At 35.8% G+C, this 20,805-nt stretch overlaps 1 protein-coding gene across 2 annotated transcripts in view; it reads right to left on the bottom strand.

Annotated features, from left to right (window-relative positions):
* Window positions 1-20,805, bottom strand: part of COG5 (component of oligomeric golgi complex 5) — a 380,460-nt gene that overhangs the window by 109,178 nt on the left and 250,477 nt on the right. For both annotated transcript variants that reach the window (XM_011948213.1, XM_011948214.1), the window contains exon 11: window positions 12,758-12,839. In XM_011948213.1, the coding sequence (XP_011803603.1) occupies window positions 12,758-12,839 (82 nt within the window). The remainder of the gene's footprint in view (window positions 1-12,757; window positions 12,840-20,805) is intronic.

Genomic DNA, 20,805 nt, shown 5'->3' with positions numbered 1-20,805 from the left:
CTATATTTCATTAATCTCAACTGGCAACAATAAAAGTTCTCAGCAAATACGTAAAAAAAAAAAAAAAAAATCCATTCCATTCTATAGAATTCTATGGATTCAACATTCCGTTCTATGAATTCAGCATAGTTTGTTTAACTAATGCCACAGTAATGAACATTTGGGTTGTTTGCAATTTTTGGTATTCCACATAATCATGGAACAAACAGCCCAGTGAATGTCTCTTTAAATTTTTGCCAGTGCATCTAGGGAATAGATCCCTAAAAGTAGAATCTCTGGGTAAATGAGTAGCTGCTTATACAATTTTGTTATGAACTCACAAACGCCCCTCCATAAGGTTTGTATGCTAATTAATAATGTGTGAGACTGATCTTTCCCCACAGGCTTGCCAACAGAGTATGTTATCAAACCTTTTGATTTTTTCTAATTTGATAGATGAGAAATAATGTCTCTCTGTATATTCTGCATTTCTCTATTTATAGGTGATATAGAGTATCTTTTACACATACTTAAGAGTATTTACATTTTTTTCCCTATAGAGTTTTTGGCTTTTTAATTCCCATTTTAGAAGCTTTTTACATAATAGAGATACTAATGCCTTATTTTTAGTGTTAATTAAATTTTTTTTTTCTATTTTGTTATTTTTCCTTTCACTTTGCTCAAGGTTTTGTTATCCATGCAAAAAAATTTTTAACATAATCAAATCACTGAGGTTTTCATCATTGCTTCTGGATGTTGAATCAGAAAAATTTTCTCCCATTCCTAGCTTATTCTAGGCTTGAATGGTTTCATATTTCATATGTAATTGTTTGATCCACTTGGAATTTACCCTGATATACAGAGTAAACTGGGGCTTTCTTTTTTCTGTGAACCCATCCTAGCTTCCCATCCTACAATAATCACCACTAATGCTCTTGCAACCATCTTTTCATGTCCCTGTTTATCATGATATATACTGTTTGTTTTCTAAAAGTATTTCATATTAGGGTCTCCTTTAGCTTATAAGTCCGTTTTTAAAAATAAAGATTATTTTGATTTTTGCAGTTTGTTTTCTCTTCGGAGTTCCTTCAAATTAATAAAGACTTTAAATAGTTAACACTTTAGGGATCCATCTCAATAGAATGTCTGTTATTTATGAGCATTGTGTTCTCTGATAGGACTATAGCATGGAACAGAGGTAGGCAGAAAAGCTCTTTGCAGAGCCCAGTGGGAGACACAGATAAGCTAGTAGGTGAGACATTATAACGCAGTGGGCTAAGCGCTGAAATTTGGTACATTAAGAATTCTGTGGCAACTGACAGAGGAGGTCTTGCTCATGTTTGGGTGTGCATGGGAAAAGAGGCATCAGGGAACACTTTACTTCTACCCTGAGACTGAAAAGACAAGTATGAGTTACAGAGATGATGGGGAGGATATAGACATGTGTTTCAGGTATTTGTAAATGCTGAGGAGAAAGAGGGTGATTCATTCAAGAATTTAGGCTTAAGTACACAGATAAAGAAGTAGAAAGAAAAATAATGAGTGCTGAGGAAATAGGAAGGGACCAGAAGAGTTATATTTGAATTGCATTTTGAGAGTAATGGAAGAAGAGTGGAGGCAGACCAGTTCCCTTCTTGTAACAATTAAAGAAGGCTTACATATTTTAAAAAATTCATGCTTGGCAGAAGCAGAGGCCCTCAGCGGAAGAACGAAAAAACTAACAAAGTTTTTAGGGGTTCACAGGAAAGGAGTGAAAAATTAGCAACTTAAGGAATCTCAAACTGGATTTCCCATGGAACATTTGCTGAGTTCTGAGACTGTGAGGGAAGCCAGGGAGTTAGGCGTAAATCTTCAAAAAGTGGAGAAGTTTCTTCCTATTTGTGAGGCTTAAGAAACAAAAGACCAGCTGTGGGGAAAGGACATGCCACAAACACAAGCAAGGTCTTATCTTGAAGACGTTCAGTAGGTCTAAAGTTTCTTGAGGCAGGAAGTCTGTGAAGCTTTGGATAGCAGAGCTAGATCAGTCTCAGTATATCAGGACAAAGACTCTCCAACTTCTCAATTAAAAGCCTGGGAGAAGCATGTCAAAGTAAAAGAGGAGAATCAAAGGCAAACTGTTTGTTAAAGCTGCACGTGCCCCACACCAACCCAATCCTAGAGTGAACTGAAATAATCGGCCTCTATATACACAACTGGAATGCCAGAGGAAGAGAATACCGAGCATTAACAAGAATGTGGAAAAACTAGAACTCTCATATACTGCCAAGGGGAGTTTAAATGAGTACAACCACGCTGGAAAACTCTCTGACAGTACCTACTAAAGCTGAGAAAACAACTAATATTATTATCTTGTGGAGGACAGAAGTCTAAGATTGGTCTCACTGAGCCAAAATCAAATGTGTCAGCAGTATAGTCATGTTCTTTCTGGAGGTTCTAGGGGGAATTTTGTCCCTGTCTTTTCAACTTGCCTGCATTCCTTGGTTTGTGGCCCTCTCTTCAAACAATTATACTACTCCTACCTCTGTTTCCATGATCATATCTCCTCCTCTGACTCCTGCCTACCTCTTACTCTTAAAAAGACTGTATGATTACATTGGATCCACTCAGATGATCAGAGATTATCTTGATAATCTCTCTACCTTAAGATCCTTAACTCACATCCGCAAAATCCCTTTTGCTATGAAGGTAACATAGTCATAGATTCTGGAGATTAGGCCATGGAACTCTTTGGAAGGACTATTATTCTGCCTATCAATTTTCAATTTTTGAGTTAATTCCCAAAATTGCACAGAATTGTCATGGTACCATTATTTAAAGTAGCACAAAATAGGAAATCACCCAAATGCTCTTCAATAATATGAGAGATAAATATATTATGGTATATTCACAGGATGGAATATTTTATCATTTTGAGAATGACTTACAAGTACATGCAATAATATGGGGGACTTTTAGAACATTTTGAGAAGAGAAGTCACACAGGAGACACCAGAGTACCCAGTTCCATTAGAAATTAGTGGTTACTCTTGTTGAGAGGGGCTGGTAGAAACTAGAACGGGACATGAGGGGAACATCTGGACTACAGATAATACCGTTTCTTAATCTTGATGCTGTACTTAACCTTAGTTACACAGATGTTTTAAAAACTAAAAACTCATCTAGGTGTGAAATTATGATATGTACACTTTTTCTTAATGAGTATTATGGCTTAATACTTTTTAAAAAGATTAACGGAAGTCAATGCAGGATTTTAATCAGAAAATGACATGATCAAATTTGTTCTGCCAAATAGAATATCAAAACACTTACTTGATAGGTAGATTTACTTTCTTCCAAGTAAAAGTTGTATTCCAAGGTATATAAACTTTTAGTACTTTCTTAAAAGATCCCTCTTGTCTCATGTCCTTAACACAAATTGCAAGTTTTCTTTTTGTGTTACATGGTGTTAGGATGGTGTTTTATAGGCTCATTAGAACTATGTAACAAAATGTTTCCATTGCAAGGATCAAATTCTAAAAAGTACTTTAAATGAGTACATTAGGTCTATCTCCCTAACTTATAAATATTAAGGTAGAAATTAATTTTCAAGAAATATTCACAATATGATCTCAATTTGCATACCATTCTAACCTTTTTTTTTTTTTAAAGAACATGTAGTTTATCTCCCTAATTCTTAAGATTTGACTCTTTATCACTATATGTTTTAAAAAGGTAAATATAATGAGCTTTAGTATAAAGTAATTCAAGCCTTAAAACTTTTAAAATCTGAAAACACATATATCTCGATGTATCTGTTATTCATTCTTGGTTTGGGAAGCCAGGTATTACAGATATATAACCATGTTAGCTCTCTAAATTGTATGAACAACTTCTTTGAGTAGCTTAAGAGTTTTGAGAGACTAATATGCACGAGGGGTTTTAGACATGTAAAAAGAGATGTACTTGCTAGATTTTTCAAGCATACTTCCAAAAAGAAGTAAATTTATTGTCAAACTCTTGGATTATACCTTCTAATAGAACTTTTTATAAAACTAAGCATGAACATGTATAATCAGAAAGAACACGTTCCTAACTAGGAACATTTCCCTTTAGATATACTTTGCTAAAATATTACTTACTTTAACAATCTGTTACATTGTGTGTAATCCTCAACTCTGCAGATGGTTGCACTTCCTTAATATTGCCTGTCTATAATTCTAAGAAGTACTACAGTACACTTCAGGGACTGTACGTGCTATAAAAATTGAAGGTACTTTATAAACAACTTACTTTGGAGTTCTCCCAAAGGAAGTTATTAACGTAATTATGGTATTAGAAGTAGCAGGCTATTCTGAAGGTGAAATATTAATGGGATTTTCTGTCTACATATTATATGTTTCCTCTCATTAGCTTCTTTCACTATACAAGACAGATAGGTCCCATAAGATAAGAACTGAAAACATACACTGGCAATTAAAAAGTAGGTCATTGCTTCCCTTAATGAGAACAATTTCAACAGAATGATGGAAGACAGCCAGATTACACCTAGTTGAGAAATCAACAGTATGAAAATGAAGATCAAAAAATGCAAACTACTCTTTGGAGACATTTACATAAAAAGAGAGAGAGTAAATAGCTAACAAAGAGGAACTTTCTAGTTTTGTTTTAGTTTTTATTACATGGGAGCAACTTGAATAGGCTTATAGCTGAGGAAAGGAAATTAAAAGAGAAGTAGAAATCCAACACAGAAAAAGAAGTATAAATGATGATGCTAGGAGAGAGAAATAAACAAAGTAGGTGTGGGCACCAGTAAATGGGTGGCCTTGAAGAAGTAAGTTATCTTCTGAGGCTCAAAGGGAGGAAATAAGGCTCTTATTTGGAAGCAAGGTACAGGAAAAATTTTCTGAATGACATCAATTGTCCTAATGACCCAAGAGATACGGTTGGTTATGGAGGGTGAGCAGAATGGGAAAAAGGAAGATATGTGGAGAATACTGAAGGTTTGTAATGGTTAAGAAAAGAAAAGCAGGCTGGGCGCAGTGGCTCATGCCTGTAATCCTGGCACTTTGGGAGGCCGAGGCGGGTGGATCACGAGGTCAGGAGATCGAGACCATCCTGGCTAACATGGTGAAACCCCGTCTCTACTAAACACACACACACACACACACACAAATTAGCTGGGCGTGGTGGTGGGAGCCTGTAGTCCCAGCTACTCAGGAGGCTGAGGCAGGAGAATGGCGTGAAACCCAGGAGACGGAGTTTGCAGTGAGTGGAGATTGCCCCACTGCACTCACTCCAACCTGGGTGACACAGTAAGACTCCATCTCAGAAGGAAAAAAAAAAAAAAAAGCAGATGATCACTGACAAGTAAATGACAGTATCACTAAATAAACGTACACACACATTCCCATAATATTCTGAAATATACTTTTAATAATTATTTAAATTTGAATCATTAAATATTTTAATCACTATTTAAATCATCGTGACCATAAGCAAAAGTTTCTCACTGAAGTTTTAATGAGGAACTTTTGCTTATGGTCACAATGATATGATAGGGACCAGATTTATCACCCTGTCTGAAACAACAAAAAACAGACACAATACATGAAATGACAGCTTTCAAGACATTCAACATGCAACATAGGACAGTGATTCCTCAGAGTCAGGAAACAAATGAGATGAATCCTGTGAGTTTCCCAGCTCATTACCTTAAAGGACTTTCTAGGTCATGGCACGGAAAGGGGGAAAATACCCTTCTTTCTATCCCCCTCCTTCCAAAACAGCCAAACAGAAGCAACTAGAGTTCACAGAACAGAATACCAGAGAGAACAGAGGTGCATAGACAGAGAATTCCAGAGATGTGCCAAGGGTTTATCTTGAGTATTCAGCAAAGCACTGATCAGCATTAAACTTCCAGAGTTTGGGGAAAAACTATGAAAAAGGTTTAGAGGGAACATTCTGTTACATTCACATAAGATTGAGAATAGTCCCTATTCTCTAAAGCCAGGCTGGAAAACCTCATAATTCACAGGGTATTAATTTGAGGGTATTAAGAAGAGTGCTGCCTTTTAACTGGGAAATAAATAGCAGATTCTTACTGCTTCGAATTCGCTAATAAACCTTAAAGCAAGACTCAAAAGGTTCAAACTGTTTTTAAGTAATCTGATAGTATCAGTATTAGAGATGACAAAATTAATCAGCCCCAAACAAGGTTAAGTTCATAAGGTCTACTATCCAACAAAAATTATTAGACATGCAAATAAGTAGAAAAATATCACATCTGATGGAAAGAAAATTCAACCAAACAAGAACCCTGAATTGACATAGATGTTAGAATGAGCGGATGAGGGCATTTCCATCTCAGTCTTATTCTGTAGAGTTCGACTTACTTATTCTTTCTGTGATTTCCTTAGTTCACCTTCTATAATTTCTACTAAAAATGTACTAAAACAATAAATAATAAACAATATCGGAAGATACAATGGTTAAAGACTTGAAATTTTTCAAGTATGCTAATGGCTTTTTTCATTTTTTTTTTGAGACAGAAAGCCTGGAGTGCAGTGGGGCCATCTTGGCTCACTGCAATCTCTGCCTCCTAGGTTCAAGTGATTCCCCTGTCTCAGCCTCCCAAGCAGCTGGGACTACAGGCGCGTGCCACCACACACAGCTAATTTTTTGTAATTTAGTAAAGACGGGGTTTCACCATGTTGGTCAGGATGGTCTCGATCTCCTGACCTCGTAATCTGCCCACCTTGGCCTCCCAAAGTGCTGGGATTACAGGCATAAGCCACAGCGCCTGTCCGCTAATGGCTTTTTTCTTTGTAGATTCCTGTCATATTGAAAGAAGAAATATTCAAAGTACAAATTAAATGTACTCATTTAAAGAAGGAAAACAAAATGATAGCCACCTCAAGGTTTTAAAAAAACTTTTTAGAGTGATAAAGCACATTTTAAATTAATATGTTACAACAGATGCATTACAACTACAGCCATAAATGATTTTTTTGTTTTTGTTGTTTTGGCTTAAACAGCAAAAATTTATTTCTCACAGTTCTGGAGGCTACATACAAGTCTAAGATAAAGGTTCTGGTAGGGCTGAGTTTCTCTTCCTGGCTTGCTGATGGCCTCCCTCTTGTTAAGTGCTCTCATGACCTTTCCTTGTGCCTGTGTAAAGAGAGAGTAAGCTCTCTCACGTCACTTCTTATAAGGACAGTAATCCTATAAGATCAGGGCCCACCTTTGTGACCTCATTTAACCTTAATTACTTCCATAAAGGCCCTATCTCCAAATACAGTTACACTGGGGGTTAGGACTTCAGTGTATGAATCGGAAGAAGGGGCACATAAACATTTAGTCCATAACAAAAATGTTTTAGATATTTTCAACTATTTATTTCTAACTTTTTTCTTTTTCCCTTCCTCTCTTGGCTCTGAAACTCCAATTACACATATGTTAGACTGCTTGATGTGTCCCATGGGTCCTAAGACTCTAATATTTTTTTAAGTTTGTTTGTAAATCTTGGTCCTTTATTTTGAATTATGTCTATGGCTATTCCTTCTAGCTTCACTGATTTTTTTTTCCTCCTCAGGGTTAAATCTGCATGTAGTCCTATTTGGTGAAATAACTTCAGATACTGTATTTCTCATATGTGGAGGTTCCATTTGATTCTTCTTTATATTGTCCATTTCTCTAATTATGTTTATGCTATTTTTAAAATATTTGAGCACATTTATAACAACTATAAGAAGTGTTTTAAAATTCCTACTCTGCTTATACTACTGATTCTTCAGCTTCTCTGTTTCTACTGGTTATGGTCATTTTCCTGCTTCTTCTCATGTCCACTCATTTTAATTGGAGGCTGAATATGTGATATTACATTGTTAAGTGACAGATTTTGTTGTAATCCTTTAAAGAGTTCTGGACTCAACTTAGTAAGAATGGTAAACTATATATTGATTCCCATTTTGTGTGTGTGTGCAGTCTGGAAATTGCCAGGTAGAAAGTTGGGGTGATTTTAGCGTTCAATTTGTTTTGCTTTATCTGGGATCACAGTTCTATATTGTCTGTTGCCCAATGTCTGAAAACAGGTGTTTCATAAATTTTACTTACTATTTTAGTTTATAACGGGAGGACATCTAAGGTAGCAGTTACCTTTCCATGTATGGAAGTAAAAGTCAATTAAATGACCTTTTTTCTTTCTTTTCAAAATTTACGTGATTTTGGATCCAACACAACTAATCCCTAATTTATTACGCTGAGTGATAAGAAACTGGTTTTCTCCATTTTCAAAAAACATCACCTGCTGGGCATGGTAGTGCTTCCGTAGGCCCAGCTACTCAGGAGGCCATGGCAGGACGGTCACCTGAGGCCAGGAGTTCAAAGCTGTAGTGTGCAATGACTATGCCTGTGGATAGTCACTGCACTTCAGCCTGGGCAACACAGTGAGACTCCACTTCAAAAACAAACAAACATACAAAAAATCGAAAAGCATAATTTTTCAGAAAAGAGTGAACACTCTGATGTTGTAGAATGTGACATGTTGGAAAAGATCCACGCAGGCAAGCTTAGGGTTAGACAAATGAGAGATAAGGAGAATGAGGTGGCAGGATAGCATAGACAAGACAAACAATTGTGTCAACACTGAAAAATTGGTGCTTCTGTGAAGTTTTGTGATATAAATAGAAGACAGATGTTGATTTTACCTACCTAATGCTGGAATAAATACTTATACTATTTTAAATATTTTTAAAGTGTATAACTAAAGGTTAGATTATGTGAGCTATGGCTTAATAGCAATAACAGGGATTTATATATGTTTACATAAAACTTTGCAATAACAATTTTTCTTTAGGAATATCTTTTCTATGCAAAATGCCACAGATCATTCAAATATCCACAGAAAACTAGCAATGCTCCTGGTTCCCCTCTTAGTGTGAATGGTAGGAAATATAATCTTGTTTTGTTCGACTGAATTTTTATCTAAACATTAGCAACACTAAGAGATCTCAAGATTGAGTAATCAGCACAAGGAAACACCAACTAGCCTAGGTCATGATGCATATCAAGTGTGTCTTTCTGGTTGTCCAAGTCTAAAACTGGTTGCAGTTGCAGGTTAGGTTGGTCAGTAAAAGAAGATCTATTTCATTGTCTAGTATCTTAAAGGATAAGTATGGAAAGAGAGATCAGAGGGAGGTATAATTAAAGGTATAAATATGGGTCCCCTCTGTCACACTGTAAGATGAGACCCTCTCTATAATTACAGGACTCTCTGAGAGAAAGGAGATGAGAATGTTTAAGAAATACTTCCCATTGATTTTTTTGGAAGCTCAGTGAACAGAAAACCATGATTGTTTAAGTACAGTAAACTGAATCCTTCCTAGTAAACTGAGTCCAAACAAAGTTAAAACAGGACTTCTTCTACACCCCCACCTCCCAGTAATGATTACCATCAGAAGGCACCTCTTTACCCAACTTAGACATCAGGGTTTCAAAGGGCCTCCATAAGTGAGTTTTACATTTGCTTTCTTTTATTCCAAAAACTGAGACTTTCATATTTGTAAGAAATCACCAATAACTACTAGAACTAATAAGTAAGATTGGCAAAGTCAAAGGACACAAAGTCAAACTACAAGTATCAATTGCATTTCTCTGTTTTAAAAATCAACAATTATAAAGTAAAATGAAAAAATAACATATAGAATAGCATCAAAATATATAAAACAGTGATAAATTTAATAAAAGATTTGTTAGAACTGCATGCTAAAAACTATAAAGCATTTATAAGAGAAAATGTAAAAGTCCTAAATAAATAGAATGATATAGCATGTGGATCAGAAGACTCAATATTAAACTGTGAATTCATCAGATATTGATCTGTAGATTCAATGCAATCCTCATCAAAATCCCAAGGGTCAATTATTGTAGGAACGAAATTCTGAAATATATATGGAAATGCAAACGACCTATGGTAACCAAAATTACTTTGATAAGGAACAAAATAGGACTTTGAGTACTGTGACGAAAACCCTGTTGTACTGATGTAAACATAGACATTCAGAAAAATGGAACCAAAAAAAGTCCAGAAATAGTCTTACTTATAGATAACGAAATGATTTCCAACAAAGTTCCCAAGAAGTCAATAGGCAGAGAGTAATTTTTTGGAGCCACGTGTTCTAAAAGAAATGAACATTCAGATAACTCACAACATATACGAAAATTAACACAAACCTAGTAAAATTTCTAAAATAAAATGTGAGAGGAAATGCTTCTGACTTTGGGTTAGGCAATAATTTTTAGGTCAAAAAAAGTATAAATTATTTATAACTTTGATACATTGAATTTGATCAGGATTTAAAAATTTTTTCCTGTGGAAGGCACTGTTAAGAAAACAAAAAGCCAAGCCACATTCTAGGGGAAATATCTTCAAAACATGCAACTAAGGAAGTACTCTGAACCCAGAATATGCAGAGATTCCCTGGGACTCAGTAAGAGAACAAGAAATACAATAAAAACAGAGGGCAATCCTTTAGACAAACACAAAACCGAAAAAGTTACACAGATGGCATCTAAGCCTGGGAAAATGTGGTCAGCATCTGCTATGGTCTGAATGGTTTTATCTCCCCAAATACATATGTTGAAACCTACTCACCAATGTGATGGGGTTAGGAAGTGGGTTCTCTTGGAGGTGATAAGGTCAGGGAAAGAAAGTCCTCATGAATGAGATTAGTGCACTTACAAAAGAGGCTCGGACAGCTTCTCTATCCTTTTCTAACACGTGAGGACACAGTCAGAAGGCACAGTCTATGAACCAGGAAACAGGCCCTCGCCAGATACTGAATCTTCCAGTACCTTGATGTTGGATTTGCCAGCATCCAGAACTGTGAGAAATAAATTTCTGTTGTGTGTAAGTTGCCCAGTCTGTGGTATTTTGTAGCGGCCCAAATGAACTAAGAAAGCAACATTAGTCTAGTGGAAGCTAAAACCCCAGTAAAAAAACTAGTACACACCCAATGGAATGACTAAAATTAACTGACAATATCATGGATTGGCAAAAATGTAGAGCAACTGGAACTATCACACATTGTTGATGGAAATGCAAAATAGTATATTCATTTTGGAATATAGCACTGTAGTTTCTGTAAAGTTAAACAACATTTACCAAATAATTGATCAATTCCACTCTTACATATTTGCACAAGAGAAGGAACACATATGTCCTCAAAAGAGATATATGTATGTAATTTAAAAGGAAATGGACTACTGATACATGCAACAACATGGAAGAATCTTAATTACGCTGACAATCAAATAATGCATACTATATAATTCTAGCTGTTGCCAGGACCCAGGGAGTGAAGGTAGCAGACAAACTGCAGAAGTACATATGGAAAAATGGGGATGATGGAAATATTCTGTATCTTACTTGTAATGACGGTTATATGAATGTAAACATTTGTCAAATGTCATAGAATTTTATGTTTAAAATTGGTGACTTTTACTGCATATAAGTTATATCTCAATAAAGCTGACCAAAAACAAAAACCAAGGAAATATACAATATTTATTCCCTCCCAAAATGAGCAGTGTGATTCACAAGTAAATGGAATAGGCTGGGCTCAGTGGCTCATGCCTGTAATCCCAGCACTTTGGGAAACTGACGCAGGCCGATCATTTGATGTCAGGAGTTCGAGACCAGCCTGACCAACATGGTGAAACCCCGTCTTTACCAAAAATACAAAAAAAAAAAAAAAGTAGTGGTGCACGTCTGTAGTCCCAGCTATTAGGGAGGCTGAGGCAGGAGAATTGCTTGAACCCAGGAGGCGGAGGTGACAGTGAGCCGAGATCACGCGACTGCACTCCAGCCTGGGTGACAGAGCGAGACTTCGTCTCAAAAAAACACAACACAACACAACACAACACAACAAGTAAATGGGATAAATGGATCCTAATACACCATCAGCTTAAGTTCTGTTTCGTTACAAATAAATGAAGACCTCTTTGTGGTTACTGTCTTACTACGTACTTCATTAGAAATACGTAGAGAGGCAAGCAGACGTTTATTTAACTCTGGGCCGGCGGGGGAGGGGCAGTGACTAAATAATATTTAGCATATAGTAAGCACTTCTAATAAATGCTTGTGAATAAAAATTTAAATAGAAATGAACTAAACACTTTTTTTAAAGGCCTAGGTACATTATATGCTCTTACCTAAAGTATTTAGACAAACACACGCATAAGATATTAGCTGGTTTGCATATTTCATTGTGTAGACCTACCACGCCATTATTTCACGATATGAAGAAATTAAGAAAAAGTTTTGTGGAACATATTTGAATGACCAACTTTTAATTCATGATGTAGATATTTCATCTGTTTATTCATTAAATCTTCATTTTCAACAATAAACAATTTGCAAAGTCTCTGTATTTTTATATCTTTCAGTTATAAACTAATTCTAAAAGCATGAACTAAATTTTTCCACATTAACTGCTTTATACACTCTACATAGGAAAAATTCAGACAGAGTTCTTCTGATGTCTAAATAAGAAGATATTGACATATTCTTCTGGAGAATTTTATTCTAAATATTAATTACAAAAATGTGTAAAAATTTTGTTTACTGATTATACGTCTAAGAGATTCCAAATTAAACATCTAGACAAAATGACAATTAGCCAGGAATTTTAAAATAGCAACACAAATGTTTTGTAAACTAATACAGCAAAGCTTCTTGACATCAAATGATAAAATAACTAAAAACTTTGAAATTAATTTGCAAAATAAGTAATAAACTTACAGTTTGTTGCCATATGAAATTGAGAAGAAAGTGCCCGAGTAACTGAATTCCAAAATGTGTAGAAAATTTCAGGTTGTCCATCCTGCGAACAACAACAAACAAAAATTTTTAAAACAGAAAAAAACAAAAAACCCTATTTCATTTGTTTTAAGAAATCATAATGGGTAACACGTAACCTTGAAAATTTATTTAAAATTTAAATAAAAAATTTAGACATCTAACCATCAAACAATAGAATTATTAATTAAATGGAAATATAAAGATGATTCAAATTATGTCCATGTTCAAGTAGTCAGTCATTATTCTTCTCTGCCATGTAATAGCTGGTATAACCTTGGGCATGTTGTTTAGCCATTCGGGGCCTTTGTTCTTCACATGAAAAATGGTGATAACATTGCAAGATAATTATGAGAATTAAACAAATTAATAAAAGTCTTGGGACAATGCCGCCTGACATATAATAAACTCTCAATGAATGTTAGCTATTATTATTACAATATTACTGTCATCGTCATTTTTTTAAATACAGAGGGCAATTTGTGTGACTATAACAAAATGATAGACAAAAACATGCTTACATCAACGATAACTAACAAGAAACAATTCACTATTACAAAAGAGAATGGCTGAGGCCTAGATATAGTTTTAAAAAAACTCACAGGAATTATTACTACTCAGTCTAGCATGATACTTTCATTCAACTTGGAATATATGTTTTAAAAAGCAAGCCCTATAAAGAAAAGACAAATATTAATTAAAGTATCATTTGTTAAAGAAAGACAAAGAACTTTAACACTGTTAAAATAGAATTACACTCTTAGAAATTTTGCCAAATACTTTAAGATACATCTATATGTGTGGTATACAACATAACACTGCCAATATTCTACTATTTTTGCAGCCAAAAATGCCAACTTCATATGGTTCAAAGTAATATTTTAAGGCTGGGCACAGTGGCTCATGCCTGTAATCCCAGCACTTTGGGAGGCCGAGGCGGGCAGATCACCTGAGGTCAGGAGTTTGAGACCAGCCTGGTCAACATGGTGAAACCCTGTCTCTATGAAAAATACAAAAATTAGCCAGGTGTGGTAGCTCATGCCTGTACTCCCAGCTACTGGGGAGACTGAGGCAGGAGAATCGCTTAAATCCAGGAGGCTGAGGTTGCAGTGAGCCGAGATTGAGCCACTGCACTTCAGCCTGGGCAATAGAGCAAGACTCGGTCTCAAAAACAAAAACAAAAACAAAGAGTATAAATAAAATATGTCTAATGTTAAAATATTGCCATAGTCTCAAAAATAAAATTATAATTTTGGACAAGTGAACAAAATAACCAGTGAAAAATACTGATTTGTGACTTTTATTCCTGTGTACACTTTCATTTTCATTATTAATTGTTCCTTTTTAAAATGAGTCTTATGATTGTGAATTTACTCAAGAACTGTTTACCATAAACAAGGCAAATCAAATCACCATTGATTTCTTATGCAACGATCAGAAAACACATTCAGATTCCTAAGATTTTATGTATTATGTCTTAATATCTTAAAGTAGATGCTTTTCATCATGTTAAGGAAGTATAATATACTACATTAACAGAATGAAGGACTAAAACCACATGGTCGTCTCAATTAATGCAGAAAAAGCATTCAACAAAATTTAACACCATCTGATGATAAAAATACTCAACAAACTAGGACTGGAAGGAAATTACATCAACACAATTTGACCACATAAGAAAAATCTACAGCTAACATCCTACTCCATGGTGCAAAACAGAAAGCTTTCCCTCTAAGATCAGGAACAAGGCCAGGATACCCACTCTTACCACTTCTATACAATATAGTACTAGGAGTCCTGCCAGAAGGACCAAGCAAGAAAAAGAAATAAAAAGCATCCAAATTGGAATGGAAGAAGTAAAATTATATCTGTTTTTAGATGATATGATCTTGTATGTAGATAATCCTAGACTCCTCAAAAAGGCCTGTTAAAATAATAACTGAATTCAGCCAAGTTGTAGGCTACAAAATCAACACATAAAAATTAGTGTATTTCTACAAACTAACAATGAAGTATCCAGAAAAAAATGAAGAAAACTACCCTATTTTTATAACAGTATCCAAAAGAATACTTAGGAATAAACTTATTCAAGAAGGTAAAAAACTTGTATACTGAAAACCACACAATATTGTTGAAAGAAATTAAAGAAGACACAGGTAAATGGAAAGCATCCTGTGTTATGGATTGCAAGACCTAATATTGTTAAAATGTCCATACTCCCCAAATGATCTGCAGATTCTCAAAATCTCAATGGCATTTTTGTAGAAATAAAAAAAAAATACTAAAATTTATATAGATTCTCCAGGGATCCCAAATATCCAAATATCTTTCTTGAGAAAAAACAAACAAACAAAGCCAGAGGCCTCAGACTTCCTGACTTCCAAGACATATTACAGAGCCAGGTGCAGTGGAACACACCTGTAGTCTCAGCTACTTGGAGGATGAGGTGGGAGAACTGCTTGCGCCTGGGCATTTGCAGCCAGCCTGGGCAACAAAGGCAGATCCTATCTCTAAAAACCAAAATAAAACCCATCCAAATAGAAAAAAAAAAACCATATTACCAAGCTTCAGTAATCAAAACAGTATGGTACCAGCATACTGACAGACATATGGATCAATGGAGTAGAGAGACAAAAAAATAAAATAAAATAAACCATCAAGTATACAGTCATACAATCTTCAACAAGGGTGCCAAGGCTACACAATAGGAAAAGGACAGTCTCTTCAATAAATGCTGCTGGGAAAACTGGATATACACATGCAAAAGAATAAACTTGAACCTTTACCTGATGCCATATATAAAAACTAACTGAAAATGGATTAAGTACCTAAATCTAAGACCTGAAACTATAACTCCTAGAAAAAAACATAGAAGGAAAACTCTATGACACTGGATTTGGCAATAATTCTTGTATAGGATACCATAAAAACAGGCAACAAAAGCAGAAATAGACAAACTGGACTACACCTAACTTGAAAATTTCTGTATAGCAAAGGAAACAACCAATAGAGTAAAAAGGCAACCTACAGAATGGGGGAAAACATTTGCTAACCATATATCTAATAAGGAGTTAATATTCAGAATATATAAATGGCTCTGACAATTTAACAATAAAAAAACAAGTATCATGATTAAAAAACAGGCACAGGACTTGAGTAGACACTTCTCCAAAGCAAATAACAAATGGCAGGCCAACAAGCACATGAAAAGATGCTCAATATCACTAATCATCATGGAAATGCATATCAAAACCATACTGAGATGTCATCTCATATCCATTAGGATGGCTACTATAAAAAACTGGTAAATAAAAAGTGTCAGTGAGGATGTGGAGAAACTGGAAACGTTGTACACTGTTGGTAGAAATGTAAAATAGTGTAGCCACTATGGAAAACATTAGGGAGGTTACTCAAAATTATCATATGATCCAGCAATTCCACTTCTGGGTATTTAAGTAAAAGAGCTGAAAGCAGGATCTTGAAGATTTATTTGAATACTCATGTTCACTGCAGCATTACTCGTAAGAGCCAAGAGGTGATAACAACCCAAATGTCTATTAACGAATGAATGGATAAAGAAAATGTAGTATATTCAATCAAGCATTTCTGAATGATGGGAATGTGCCTGAGAAATGCCCCATTAGGCAATTCTGTCATTGTGCAAAAATCACGCAATGTACTTACACAAACCTAGATGGGATAACCTACTACACACACAGGCGTTATGTGATAGCCTATCACTCCTGGGCTACAAACTTGTACATGTTATTGTAATGAATACTGTAGGTAATTGTAACACAATAGTACATTTGTGTATCTAAACATCAAAAAGACACAGCAAATATACGGTATTACAGTCTTATGAAGCCACAGTTGTATGTGCAGCCTGTCATTGACTGAAAGGTCATTATGTGGTGCATGACTGTACTTACAGCAAAACACCATTCAGTCTTAAAAAAGAAGGAAATCCTATCATATGCTACAACATGAATGAACCTTGAAGATGTTACACTAAGTGAAACAAGCCAGTCACAAAAAGATAAATGCTGCAAGATTCTACTTATATGAAGTATCTAAAATAGTCAAACTCTTAGAAGCAGAAAGAAAAATGATAATTGCCAAGAGATGGGGGTCAGGGGAAATGAATTAGTTACATCCCTTATTTTAAAAAGTTACTCGAACACATATTTTAGTACAATTATCATAGCCTGAGATTCTTTCCTCCATAAAACTCAAGAAATTTCACTAGTTAAAACAATAGTAAAAACATTTTTAAGGAAACTTTTTGGAAACAGAAAAAAAAAATTTATTTTATTTATATTATTTTATTATATTTCTATTATTATTATTTTTTTTATGATGGAGTCTTGCTCTGTCGCCCAGGCTGGAATGCAGTGGTATGATCTTGGCTCACTGCAACCTCCATCTCCCAGGTTCAAGCGATTCTCCTGCCTCAGCCTCCTGAATATCTGGGACTACAGGCATGCGCCACCACTGAAACGCCAGCTTTTTTTAGGTCTGAGCCTGCAGGCCTTTGGACTGGGACTACACTATTGGCTTTCCAGCTTGCCAACTACAGAGCTACAGATCTACAGACTTGTCTCCATAATCCCATTGGCCAATTCCTTATTTTCTATATACAAATATAGAACATTTCCTGTTGATTTTGTTTCTCTGAAGAACCCTGAAACCCTAATACAGTTGTTGAATAAATCAATCAATCCCAAGGACTTGTCTAAATTAAGAGCTAGAGGCAGCTACTAAAGATATGTACTAAGAAGGACACACAGCTGTTGGAACAAGAAAGGACGTGAAAAGTCCTTGGGAGTGATAAAGAGAGATAAAGTACATTCAGAGGGAATGGGAAAGTATAGAGGATAATAATAAAAAAGTGGATGTGGGGCTACGATAGTACGTTAAAGCAATGATTTTCTATATCTGTATACCCATCTATTTATACAGATACATATATGCTATGTGTGTATGATGTATCCCTATATATACACATATGATAGTATATATATGTATACTATACTATATAATAGTACATCTTTATCCCCTACCAAATATAAAAAGATAGAATGTTAATTTTAATTATCAAAAGATAGTCAGAAATGTTATTGCCATGTGCAGTGCCTCATACCTGTAATTTCAACACTTTGGGAGGCCAAGGCGGGAGGACTGCTTGAGGCCAGGAGTTTAAGACCAGCCTGGGCAACACAGCGAGACCCCGTTTCTACACAAAATTTTTAAAAATTAGCTGAGTGTGGGAGCATGTGCCTGTGGTCACAGCTACTTGGAAGGCTGAGGAAGGAGACTGCTTTAGCCCAGGAGTTCAAGGCTGCAGTGAGCCAGGATTGCACCACTGCACTCCAGCCTGGATTACAGAATAAGACCCTGTCTTTAAGAAAAACAAAATTTTATTGTCAAAATTGTATCACATAAATATAATTTCCTGCATAAAGAAAATATGAAGCTATATAAAAATCATTTTGTTTGTTTCAAGTCAACTCAACCTGTTACATATTTGCTTCTAAACATTTTGAAACAAAATTAATTGAACCACATTTTAAATAATTCAAGTAGATTTGAACTGGAAGGATATTTGACAATGATCTATTTATAACTCACTCCCAGTATGTCTTAAATGGAATCATGTTATCAGATCAATTCAGGGAAACATTTGCAATTTAAAGTATCTTTCTGGCCTTGTTTCTTGGTTATAAATACAAACAGCATAATTCTAACTTTAAGAAACAATGAAATTTGGACTTTTGCCTGAGATCAACGTAAGCTGATTAAAAAAACCAAACAGACACATATTATTACATATAAATAGAACAAAAGTAAAATATACTAAAATGTCAGAACTTTTAAAGATAAATCTATTGTTTAGAATTATGGCTTGGCCTTTATTTTAGTCATTGATTTCAACATAATTAAATGTACATAGAGAAACTTAAAATAATTAATACTTAAACAAAATAGCTTTCAAAGCATATAATCTTTAGTTTTTCTCTTTATAACACCAAAGTGACCATGGATTTCCTGGCTCAAATATATTTGATAGCTTCTTGCTGCACACAGAATAAGGCCAAACTTTCAGGCTAACCTTCTTGCGCTGGGTATAGTGAACAGAGTATGGGCTTTGAAGTCAAATAACCTTGACTTAAATCCAAGGTCTACCACTTCTGCTGTGACTTTGGAAAGGTGACTTCATCTTTCTGAGCTTTTGATTTCCTCATGTAAATAGTAGGAATAATATTTTCATGAGATTTATTTTTTTATGAAGAATCAGGATCTCTTGAGCTAGATCTTTTTTTGTTTGTTTGTTTGTTTGAGATAGAGTCTCGTTCTGTTGCCCAGGCCGGGGTGCAGTGGCGCGATCTCGGCTCACTGCAACCTGCGCCTTCTAGGTTCAAGCGATTCTCCTGTCTAGGCCTTCCAAGTAGCTGGGACTACAGGTGCGTGCCACCACACCCAGCTAACAGTACACAGAAGTGTGAAAAAGTGTTTTCTATCCTCTGAACAAAAAGTGAGCATTCAGGAAAGAGGGAAGACATAAGAATGGAAAGGAAGACAAGGATCAGATCAAGGTATGTCTACATTCATCATACAGATATGATAGTGAACTGCTTGAGAGTTTTAATAAGAGAATACCATGATAAAGCTGTGCTTTAAGAAAATCACTCTGTGCTGGGTGCAATGGCTCACGCCTGTAATCCCAGTACTTTGGGAGGCCAAGGTGGGCAGATCATGAGGTCAGGAGATCGAGACCATCCTGACTAACACGATGAAATCCCGTCTCTACTAAAAATACAAAAAAATTAGCTGGGCATGGTGGCAGGAACCTGTAGTCCCAGTTACTCGGGAGGCTAAGGCAGGAGAATGGCATGAACCCGTGAGTCGGAGATGGCAGTGAGCCGAGATTGCGCCACTGCACTCCAACCTGGGTAACAGAGTGAGACACCATCGCAAAAAAAAAAAAAGAAACAAAGAAACAAAAAGAAAATCACTCCGATCACTCTGATAATAATGTGGAAGATGAATAGCGTGTGGGGTGGTATCAAGTCTGCAGGCAATAAACATCAGTTAGGAATTTACTGAAAAAATCTAGGCAAAAGGGACCTTTCTATGGCCATAATAGTAGGGTAAGAGTGGGCAGCAGGAAAACTGATACAACTTGATGGGTCAGAAGATGTACTTATAAGTAACTAGGACTAAATATATTTATGAAGAACTAGGAGGATGAAGATTATGCAACCAAAATAGAATTTAAGAAGGAGCAGCAGGTGGACAAAGAAAGATGTGCTCTTTTAGACTTATGTTTCTGGAACCTGTGGGGCATCCAAGTGGAGATGACCCTGCTTGCCTCTTTTTTTTTTTTTTTTTTGAGATGGAGTCCCACTCTGTTACCCAGGCTTCGGTACAGTGGCACGATCTCGGCTACCTGAAGCCTCCACCTCTAGGGTTCAAATGACAAATGATTCCCATGCCTCAGCCTCCTGAGCAGCTAGTATTACAGGCGCCTGCCACCATACCCAGATAATTTTTGTATTTTTAGTAGAGATGGGGTTTCGCCATGTTGGCCAGGATGGTCTTGAACTCCTGACCTCACGTGATCTACCTGCCTCGGCCTCTGAAAGTGCTGGGATTATAGGCATGAGCCAACGCACCTGGCCACTGACTGCTTTTCAGCAAGATTTATGTTAAAAAAAAAGAGATTTAAGTTTATCAGCATTTAGAGGTGGTAGAAACTATTAGCCTGTGTGAGCTTTTCCATATATTGCATGTGGCATGGGAAGAAAATAATGTTGAGGGTGGGCCATAGGGAATAAATCATTTAAAAGTTGGTGGAATGATCAAGTGGGCTTCATCCCTGGGATGCAAGGCTGGTTCAACATACACAAATCAATAAATGTAATCCAGCATATAAACAGAACCAAAGACAAAAACCACATGATTATCTCAATAGATGCAGAAAAGGCCTT

The sequence above is a fragment of the Colobus angolensis genome, unplaced genomic scaffold (assembly GCF_000951035.1).
Source record: "Colobus angolensis palliatus isolate OR3802 unplaced genomic scaffold, Cang.pa_1.0 Scaffold275, whole genome shotgun sequence".
NCBI lineage: Eukaryota > Metazoa > Chordata > Mammalia > Primates > Cercopithecidae > Colobus > Colobus angolensis.
The sequence above is the reverse complement of the archived record's forward strand: the minus strand, read 5'-3'. Positions and strand labels throughout refer to the sequence as shown.